This window comes from Megascapheus bottae, chromosome 19, assembly GCF_031878675.1.
Source record: "Megascapheus bottae isolate mThoBot1 chromosome 19, mThoBot2.hap1, whole genome shotgun sequence".
NCBI classification, from domain to species: Eukaryota; Metazoa; Chordata; class Mammalia; order Rodentia; family Geomyidae; genus Megascapheus; species Megascapheus bottae.
Window position 1 is genome coordinate 42,785,772 of NC_143527.1, and position 11,121 is coordinate 42,796,892.

The 11,121-nt window shown below is 44.7% G+C and overlaps 1 protein-coding gene across 1 annotated transcript; it reads left to right on the plus strand.

Moving 5' to 3' along the window:
• Positions 1-5,330: 5,330 nt before the first annotated feature.
• Positions 5,331-6,308, plus strand: Mc5r (melanocortin 5 receptor). Its single transcript, XM_090353599.1, has one exon. It carries the CDS (start codon positions 5,331-5,333, stop codon positions 6,306-6,308), a length of 978 nt encoding a protein of 325 aa, XP_090209725.1.
• The last annotated feature ends 4,813 nt before the right edge of the window (positions 6,309-11,121 follow it).

Genomic DNA, 11,121 nt, shown 5'->3' on the forward strand with positions numbered 1-11,121 from the left:
CTTTCTCTTCATGGGAATCAATTCAGGCCAATAGGAGCTGTCTGGTTTGGACCTGTAGCTCAGTTATAGAAGTTGGGAGCTCTTGTTGTAAGTTCTGTGCTGTTTTTCATGGGCCTAACACCTAACCTTCCAGACCCTAGACAATCTCAACTTGATCTTCCTCATCTTCCAGACCCTTCCAATTCAGGCTATTCTCTAGACCAGCATAGTTCAGTCCCTAGATCAGAAACTGCAATCCTAGAGTGTAGATTTAGTGATATTTCTCTGCCATCATGCTGAGATTTCCAAGATGCAGCTGTGCCGAATGATATCAGTCCTTGGGATTCTACCTGGAGTTTCTGGGAGCCTCTATTGTAACTTAGAATGCAGGTCTGTCCATAGAGCTGGCCAGAAGGGCCAGAGATCTCATAGGATCACATGGGACTGACTTTTGTTGTTGTTGTTGGTGGTGGTATGAGGATTTGAACTCAGGGCTCAATTTTTGCAACCAGGAGTTCTCTCACTTGAGCCATGCCCCTCATTGTTTTTCAGGGAGGGTCTCATGTTTTTGTCAATGCAAATAAAAACCAAGTAAAAGCTACATCGCTTGAAAGCAGTTAAGAGTGTCATGCTCAGAGAATATTGGGAGAAAATGAAAGCCAGGCATAGAGATACATGCCTATAGTTTGGAAGGCTGAGTTGGGAGGATGATATTTTTGAGGCCCACTTGGGCTACATAATGAACTCCTGTTTTTTTTTAAAAAATACATAATAAAATATCAAACAAATGAACCACAGTGTGTCCCTGACTATAGATATGAAAAAAATTCTCTAACAATTCTTGGCTTTATACCAAGCACAAATGGTTCTAACTGAATTTTGTTTGAAGATAAGAGACTGTAGGAATTAAGAAACAATCCTGCCCAAGGAAGAATTGACATATGTAGCTGGATATGCCATGATATTACAGAGATCGTGTCTTTCTGATAATCAAAACCAAACAGGAAACATAAACAAAAATAAAGATTTGAAAAGCACCCCAAAGCTCACACCAGATATTCAACCTTTCAATCCTCTTTCTTATTGGAGGGAGGAATCCATACACCAGTGGTGGTACACTAACACTCCTACTGTCTAGATTTGCAGGTAACCCTACCTGCCTGTTGTATCTTCAGGCTTGCTTCTCTGGTGTGTAAGTGGGAGAAGGGAGAGTTGGTAATTTTGTTGCTGTTATAAAGAGTCTGGTGTAAGCATGGATTGGACTGACCCCCAGGTGCAGGGTAGATGGCTGGACTCAGTCCATAGGCTTTTTTGTCCAGAGCTGAGGTCTGAACTCAGAGCCTGGCACTTGCCAGGCAAGGGCTCTTCCCCTGAGTTCTCAGTCCATAGGCTTTTTCATTCTCTTCTGTGATATTGCCATGAAATATCACAATCCTTCCTCCCTCTTGAGCCCTCAATTCCAACTCTTTACCATGGCTACACTGATATAATATCCCCAAACGGAAAATATAGGAGCTTGGTAAACTCTTACAAGTTTCCCATTGCTTTTCATAGGACTCAGAACCTTCACAGTAATCCATAGAGACTCTCATGATCTGGTCTTGCCTCCTCCCTCAGAAACTTGGCTTTCCAAGAAGTCAGCTCCCTCCTGTCACCCTCATCTTACCCTTTACACTCCTATGCTTTCAGTCATGGGTGCCCCTGACTTGACTTTCTGTCCATTCAACCATCAACCCTTTGCTTTCTGTCTTTCCTGTTTCTCTTCAGCCCACCTTGGGAATCCCAGAGAACTTATTTCCTTCTCAAAAGTCCAAGACTGAGCTCCTTGGACTGTCAGATGTTGTCAAGAAGCCTGGATTCGAGTCCTACTTTCCTGTCCCACTGAGAAGTCGCATGACTCCTCAAAGATGGCGCAAAGACTTTAGTGGGTTTATGGGAGACAATGCTGAGAATATGTGCAGAAGACAATATTGGGGCAATGTAGATTTTCCAAGGTTTCTCATTTCTATTTGTATGCACAAAAGGAAAGTTCAGCTGGTTTTAGGACTCTTCTGTCTAAATGGACAGATGTATCTACACCCATATGGGCTTTGTGACAAGAAGATCTGGCACGGTAGCCAGTGTCAGTAGCTGAATGGTGCCAGTTAGAGGCACCATTCAGCTCTTCTGAGTCTATGTGGATAAATGCAGCGGCACTGCTAATTCCTCCCAGATTTTCTGTGAGGACCAAGGCACTTAAGATGCTAGGTTTGTTGTATGGTTGCTGTGGCTTTTCACCAAGAAAGGAGTTTCTCATGTGGAATTTGATGGTGCATAGCACATCATGCTATTAGGTATATTACATGCTATCATTAGGACTTTATTTGGGAGACAGAAAGTTCCCAATGACTGGGGCAGTTAAGCTCAATCTTTATCTTCTTAGCTCTGTTGACCTCCATTGAGTTACTTTCCTGAAAGATACAGAAAATTCTTACTCTATTTAAACTATTACAGAATAACAAAATGATTGAACTCTCTGTCCAGTCTACTACTTTCACAAAGTCAGGGCAACCTAGACACCAAATGAAGATGAGAAGATTGCAGATCACACCCCAGCAGCATTTTGAAGCATTTTGCCAGAGCGAAGTCAAGGAGGGAAGTCTCCTCAGCCAGGTGGCCAGCTTTGGGTCTCTTCTGTGCCTTCCAGAGATGGGAACTTGGGTGTGCTATATGACGTCTCAAGTGTAGATTTCCTAAGCGACAATAATCATCAGTTGTTTTGTAAGAAAAAAAAAATAAGGAAGGAAAATTGTTCATGCAAAGCCCTCCATAGAGTAAGTGCAGGTTAGAATCCCAAATGAACTTCTACCCTGCCCAATGTGGAAGGTGGGTACCCAGACAGCTAGCTATTGCTGGAGTCTCTTCTTGGGAAACTTTATTGGGAAACCAGGTCCTTTGGCAGAGCTCTGCCTGGTCTTAAAGATGGGAAATAAAGCAGGGTGCTGGTGGCTCACACCTATATACCACTCAGGGGGCTGAGATCTGAGGATCACGGTAAAAGCCAACCTAAGCTGGAGAGCTAGGTGAGACTCCTTTGTCCAGAAATTACTCAGCAAAAGCTGGAAGTGGAGCTGTGGCTCAAGTGGTACAGTTCAAAAGCGGCTTAGGGTAGGCCGGGAGTTTGGCCTAGTGGTAGAGTGCTTGCCTAGCTGCACCAAGATCCAGGTTCTATTCCTCGGTACCACATACATAGAAAAAAGCCAGAAGTGGTGCTGAGGCTTAAGTGGTAGAGCTCTATTGTTGAGAAAGTTCAAGGACAGTGCTCAGGCTCTGAGTTCAAGCCCAGAAGTGTCAAAAAAAAAAAAAAAGAACAACAACAAAAAAGAAGCCCTGAGTTCAAACCTCAGAGTGCTTTCTATCCACCATACATACCCTTTCCTCCTATAAAGTCTCCACATGATAAGTCTCTTTACAGGTCCCACCCTGCGGCTGTCACCATGGCCAGAGGGCCCAGGGGGCCACCCAGGTTGTGTGTGTGTGTGTATGTGTGTGTGTGTGTGTGTGTGTGTGTGTGTGAATGATCGCTGTCTGGGAAGACACCCACCAGCAGAGCGATCTTCCTCACTGCGCTAGAGGAAGAGCAGGCAAAACGCACCTGTAGGCAGAGGGGACCACGAGCTGGAAGCCCAGGAAGGCGTGCTTTCTAGGGAAGGCTCCCTGGCAGGGGTGGCTCAGGAAGCCGGCCCGGGTTGGGAGCGCAGGGAGGCCGGGGCTGCGCTGCCGCGCGCGTCCGCTAGGTGGAACCGAAACGCCCCCAAACTCGGGGCCAATGGCCCGCGGGAGAGCGAGCGCCAAGCCAGGAGAGCGGGGCGGACTGCGCGGGCCGAGAGGCGGCGACGCAGGGACGGGGCGGCGAGGCGGCCCGCGGTGACTGCAGAGCGCGGCGCTGGCCGGGGAAGGTCAGGCCCGGTGATGGCCCCGTGCTCCCGGCCGTCGTCCCAGCGCGCTGACCCCGGGTGCCCAGGCTGAGCGCCGCGTCCCGGGAGGGCGTGGGAGCCGCGGTGCAGGACCAGAGCTCCGGTAAATAGCTCCGACTTTCTAATGTCCAAGCTTCGAACCGCCCAGAATCGGCGCAAAAGCGCACTGGGCGTGGGGAGAGCAGGGCTTTTTTGGGGGGTCGTGGAGGGGATGGGGAGGGAAGAGGTGTCAGTGTCAGCGCGTGCAGGGAATTCTTAAAACAGCTGGTTATCGTGTTTAATGCCACAGCAGGATCGATCAGTGCCTATGAAATACCCAGGAGAAGCACATGATAAAGGATGGCAGGTCAAATGCTTTTGGGTATCTACGGCATGATTCTCGGTGCCTTCTGGTTATTAGGGCTCCCCATGAGAATGGTTAACAACAATTCGGACTCCTCAGGTGAGATCGGGCGCGTTCAGGGTGGTATGGCCGTAGACCAGTTCGGACTCCTCCTATGGGATCCATCTCCCTTTTGGGGGGCAAAGGGGTTTTGGTAATGAAATGACAAGAAGTCTCTTCTTGGAGAACTTCACAAACAACCATCGCTGGCTCATGCGCCACTCGTGCACATTGCATGAAGTGATTCACCAGATTCTGTGGAATTTCAAGCAAGGCAGAACTCAGCGGGGGGAAAATGTGTTACCACTTTCCTCAGTGGTAACATGGACTGCCAACCACCGCAAGCAGACGTTTGCGTGGAAGACAGTAATTTAACTGAGTGTGCTCAAGGTAGAGGACAGTGGTACATCTGGATTGCAGCCATGGAAACTAATCTTTGTGGTTTGAGGTCCCAAGGTGTTGGGGAAAGTGGGGGGGGGGGGCAATGTTGTAATGCAGACACTTATCCTTAAGAGTATATGGATTTGTAGTCACAAATCTGAGGAAAATGAGCAGTAGCTTGAGGAATGTGGAAAATCTGGAGAGCTTCTGGCATTTTCTGGGCTTTTTTTTTTTTTTTTTGGTAGGTGATAGGGGACACTTTTGAGAGTGAATGTAGATGCCAGGACAACAGGAATGCAAAGTAGAACTGTCCTTGGCAAGGAGACAAATGTCACTCCACCAAGAGGTGAGTGACAAGTGCACAGGACCAGGGGACCATGGAGAAGAGAAGAGGTTGTTGGAAAATTGAGTCTCCACCTCAGAAGGCCAGCAATTCTGGGAATCAGGAATTCAAGCCTGTGCTTTCCCTTCCCCCTTTCCTTCTTTAGTTTATGTTTGTTTGGGGCATGCTGTGTTTTGTTTGTTTGTTATACACTTTTAATCTCACTGGATTATGAAAAAAAAAAAAACACAACCCTATTTTACAGTAAATTCGCTGCTGAGAAGAGGACGCACCTTTTTCCCCTCCAGCAATGAATTCTTCATTTTACCTGCCTCTCCCAAATCTCAGTCTGAATGCCACTGAGGGTAACTTTTCGGAAGCAAACATCAAGAACACGTCTTTGCTGTGTGAAGACATGGGTATCGCTGTGGAGGTGTTTCTCACGCTGGGTCTTGTCAGCCTCTTGGAGAACATTTTGGTCATCGGTGCCATTGTGAGGAATAAGAACTTACACTCTCCCATGTACTTCTTCGTGTGCAGCTTAGCTGTAGCGGACATGCTGGTGAGCGTGTCCAATGCCTGGGAAACCATCACGATCTATCTGATCAATAACAAGCACTTGGTGATTGCGGACACTTTTGTGCGTTACATTGACAACGTCTTCGACTCCATGATCTGCATTTCTGTGGTGGCCTCTATGTGTAGTTTGCTGGCTATTGCAGTGGACAGGTACATCACCATTTTCTATGCCCTGCGTTATCACCACATCATGACAGCCAAGCGTTCAGGGACAATTATTGCATGCATCTGGACCTTTTGTACAGGCTGTGGCATCATCTTCATCATTTACTACGAGTCCACGTATGTTATTGTTTGTCTCATCTCCATGTTCTTCACTATGCTGTTTCTCATGGTGTCCCTGTATATACACATGTTCCTCTTGGCACGGGCCCATGTGAAGCGGATAGCCGCAGCTCCCAGGTACACTTCTGGGCGGCAAAGGACCAGCATGAAGGGAGCCATCACACTTACCATGCTGCTGGGGGTTTTCATCGTGTGCTGGGCTCCCTTCTTCCTCCATCTCATCTTAATGATCTCATGCCCAAAGAACATCTATTGCTCTTGCTTCATGTCTCACTTCAACATGTACCTCATCCTCATCATGTGTAATTCTGTGATCGATCCTTTGATATATGCCTTCCGCAGCCAAGAGATGCGGAAGACTTTTAAGGAGATTATTTGTTGCCTTGGCTTCAGAATAACCTGTAGGCTTCCAAGCAGGTATTAAATGCAACATTCTGTGGCTCCCAGTTTTCCCTGAGACTAATAAATAAGGTACAGTGAGGGGTGGGAGGGAGGGCAGGTTAAGATCTCTAGGCACTCAAATTGCATTCATTTCTCGATTTCCTGGTCCAAACTTGTGCTTAAATGATGGCCACATAACCTGGTGGCCATTGTGTTAAATATACCCCCAATTGCTTAGCCATTTGGGACATGGTTTCTGATCATTTCTAATTGTGCTCTTTTAGTCTATGATTCTTCTGCTCTCCCACCCTGGGGGGTCCCAAATATTATCCACTCTAATAAATGTGTCCCCAGGAAACATGTAACATCTTGAGGGTAAGTCTAAGCATGAAGAGCCAATAGATACTTACACCAAGTATGATTGGATTTGGGGCCAGAAGCAGGTCTATAATAGGTTGAGTAGGAGTTTTATAGGCTTTTTTTTTTTTTTTAAGGAAGAATGGACTGATAGATTATTTCCATTTGAAACTTCCTGTTAATTTGTTATGGATGTCTCTATAACTCTCCATTCCTGAACTTTTGGTCTTATGACTTGTTTTTGTGACTGCTTGAGGATGGGCTTTCCATAATTACACTCCTGTCAAATCAGAGTTTTGCATTTACCCAGACATAAAACTTTATATGACAAACTTTGCTTTGTGTGTTGTGAAATGCCTGTCTTTCTCACTGTCTGATTCACACTCAATCCAGGGTTTTCAATGAGAATTTGTGGGGGAGGGGCACATCTGGGACTCAGGGTACCCTTCCTCCACTTGATGCAGCACATGCCTATAACTAAACTATTTCCCCCTTCTCCCATTGGGTCCAGTCTTGTGCCGGATGCCTTGCCACTTGCACACTTTGCAGTACCTTAATCTGTCCAATAGCTACCAAAGGTCAGGAAACCAATCGGTGACTCACAGAGCCTGACTTCTTCCATCCGGAATGGTAGGAGAAAACTCAAGTCGGATCCACCACTCTTTGGCTGTGTGATCACAATCATGCCACATCTGTGCTGACCTCCCAGGACTACCATAAGCACTGCCTGAGATGATGTGAGAACGGCTTATGAATTTGTAAAGCAACACAAGGATTTCAGTTTTCTTTGAAAGAAATGGAGCCAGATGTGACAAAACTTAAGGCAGACACAGGGGTCAGAGGTGGCTAGCACAGTGAGCCAGCAGGCTGGCTCCACCAGAGTAGCTAGGTAGCCTCTGGGTACCTAGGTAGTCCTAGGGCCCCTCATCTGAAGTTTAGGACACAGATCTCTGTAGGCCTCATGATCCATCCCTTTTAGCAGCTTTTTGCGGTTTCTTTTTTTCTTTGCTTTGGACGGCCTCATCTAGACTCTCCCAATGAGGGGCAAAAATGTCAATAATGCATTGACCTTCAAGATCATTCAACAATGAGTTACTACAGAAGAGGGCCCCTTTCTGTTGGAGCCTTTTGGGGCAGAGGGACTTTTTGGGTATAGTCACATAAATAGCTCTGGGCATGACTCCTTTCACCTTTGGCAACACAAAGTATAGAAACAATGTGCAGGAAAGTGCAGAGGTGTGCACATCTCCAGAAAAAAAAAAAGGCAAATTAGCAGCAGGTTGTTGGTTGTTGAGATCTGAAGGGGTTGCTGGTTGTTCAAAATATCTCCCATTCCTTGATGGAAATTCACATGTGTATCCGCAAATGAGAAGTTAATGTTTTTGAGAGTAATCCCTATGGGAAACAGCAGCCCAGTTTCCCATATTTCCGTGGGTGTCTCACAGAAATCCAGGCTCTATAAATATCGCCTCTCACCTGGTACATAATGAACACTTGTTTAATGTTGGTTATTGTTGCTAAACAAGTTGGTGCTGAATAGGCCTGAGTACTAAGGCAGAGGGTTAGACTGGCAATCCGAGGGGTAGAATAAAGCTTCACCCTTTGTGGCTTACATCTCTTCTATGTGGGTACTCAAGTCTCATTTGGCTGATTCTCTTCTCTGGGTGCTTCATGACTTCCTACACACGCTGACCTTTACAATAATGTCTTTAAGAAAATACCCAATGTCTTTTAACCTCTATATAAACAGTGTAGAGAGAGCCCATGTGTTTCTCTTTGGAACAAGTACATATCCACAGGGCTTCTGGTAAGTATTTCTAAATGAGCTAGCCCCTGGCACCAAAAACGAAGTATGTATGTACCATATACATAGAAAAAGCTGGAAGTGGTACTGTGGCTCAAGTGGTAGAGCTCTAGCCTTGAGAAAGCCCAAGGACAGTGCTCAGGCCCTGAGTTCAAGCCCCAGGACTGGCCAAAAAAAAAAAAATAAAGAAGTGGGTTTGTTTTTTCTTCAGCAGCTATATAATGCTACCCAATGGATGATCATTTCTCATTTCAAAATGATATTACTCATATAAATCAAATAAAATTTTCACTTGACTTTATATGTGGTCCCAAAGTCTGTGTTTTAGTAAATATGTATTTTGGAGGGCTATTTTTTATCATATGTTTGGCACAAGCTAGAAGTGATGATCATCAGAGAAACTTCATTATCTAAGAACTTCTATGACAGGAGTTATTTCTAGCATGCTTCAACATGTGTGAAAACATTGTCCACAATTCTTATAATCCAATGTTATCTGATGAGCCGTAGATTATATATGTTATAAAATGAAAGCTAATAAGGGATATATTATATTTTTTTGATCACAGCCCTGGGCCTTGAACTCAGGATCTGGACACTCTACCACTTGAGCCACAGCTGTACTTCAGGCCTTTTTAAAATCTTTTTTTGTTTTTTTGCCAGTCCTAGGGCTTGAACTCAGGGCCTGAGCACTGTCCTTGAGCTTTCTCAAGGCTAGAGCTCTACCACTTGAGCCATAGCACCATTTCCAGCTTTTTTCTATGTATGTGGTACTGAGGATTCAAACCCAAGGCTTCATGCATGCTAGGCAAGCACTCTATTTCTAGGCCAAACTCCCAGCTCCCACATCAGGCCTTTTTTTCTTTCTGTTTTTGTTTTTGCAGTTACTTGAAGCTAAGAGTTGAATGGAATTTTCTGCCCATGCTGGCTTTGAACCACAATCCTCAGGTCTCAGCCTTCTGAGTAGCTAGGATTACAAGTATGAGCCATAGGTGTCTGGTTTTCCCTTGCCTTTAATAGCAGTTCTTACTGGTGGATGCAGGGCTGAGTATCTGAGCTTTGGGATAAGAAAATGAACAGCAACTTTTCTCTCTACTCATGAAAGGACATGAAAGTCTTCCATAAAAGGACAGTTAATCTGACCCCTTTCTCCACTGAGTAAATTCTGGAGGAACAGGTGATCCTGGATGCATTTTCATTCAAGACATGGAAGACAAGGGTGCACATCACTGTTTGCAAGTGCTCAGGGCATCAGATTGCCAGCAACAACCATGTTGAACCCTACAGGTATAGACAATTTCCTTAGACTTGTTAACAGGAACTCTTTCCTATTCCCCCTGGGACTTTTCTTGGTTTCCTCCTCACCTTGATTGGGTATAGATTTTTCTTTTTTTATTTTTATTTTTTTTTATTGTAGTTAGTAAAAGGGTTACATGATATTTGCCAGATAGAAGGTGCATTAATTCACATACATTGATACCCTTTCACATGTCTTGGTACCCATTTCCCTCCCCCCCCACACCCCCCACCCGTCTTGGTTTTCCCCCCCTTCCCTATCAAATTTCAAATATCCAAATAAAAATAAATTCAATATATCAGATAACAAAGTGAGATACTTTTTTTAAAAAAAGAATCTAGATCATATAAATTCTTCCATTAGGAGAATCATGACTTTATTTTCCCTCTGCATTTGTCAATAGAAAGATTCAAAGGACCTTGAAATTTCCTCCTAATGACTGAGACACTTCAGTCTACTTCAGGGATTTTGTAAATGATAATAGTCTTTCTAATTGAAGTAAGATGGTATCTCGTTTGGCTTTGATTTGCATTTCCCTGATAGCTAGTAATACTACACATCTTTCATCTATGTTTTAGATGCTTGTGTTATTATAACACTGAAAAAGCTTTCCTAAATTCATTATTTCAAGACTTAATTCTTTTTGTATTTTGTACCAGTACTGGAACTTGAACTCAAGGCCTAGGCACTAACCCTGAACTTTTTTTGCTCAAGGATAGCATTCTACCACTTGAGCCACAGCTCCATTTCCCACTTTTTAGTGGCTTCAAATGATGATTCTCAGATCTCAGTCTCTTGATAACTAGGATTACAGACATGAGCAGCTAGTGCCTGGCTAAGGTTTTATTCTTAAACTTCTGGCTGGTGTTTTAGGGAAATGTACACCATCCATCTGAAACTCAGCCATGCAGAACTATTCTTTCTGCCTCACCTTGTGATGGCCAAATCTCCATGATCTCTTAACTATAGAGACCTTGGGGCACCTTGGTCTCTAGCCCAAGCTGGCCTCCAACTTGCCGTGTAGATGTAGCTTGGTCTTTCTCCTCTCCCTGGGAATCTCTAGAAAGCGACTTGGGAAATTCTACTGGTTCTACTTCTGAGATGATTCATGCCCTTAATTTCCTTAGACACAAAATGGATTCAGTGTGGCTGCCTTTAAGATTGGTTTCAGTGTTAATATGCAAACCACCTACAGTTTCTCTCCATCTTTCAGGGCTGGTTAGATAGGGCCATTCCTCCCATAACTGCTCAGGGCTTTTCTGTTAAGTAAGACCTCTACAAGAGCATAATAAACTTTGTGGAAGTGACTTTTATCAAGTTGGGCAGTGCTGTCGTGCAGAGCTTTTAGATATGACAGAAATACTTCAAACTTGCTTTTTCCACTACTGGATCCACCAG

Bases quoted from the DNA above. Each gene is read 5' to 3' on its own strand.
- Mc5r (XM_090353599.1), top strand. From the start codon at position 5,331: ATGAATTCTTCATTTTACCTGCCTCTCCCAAATCTCAGTCTGAATGCC.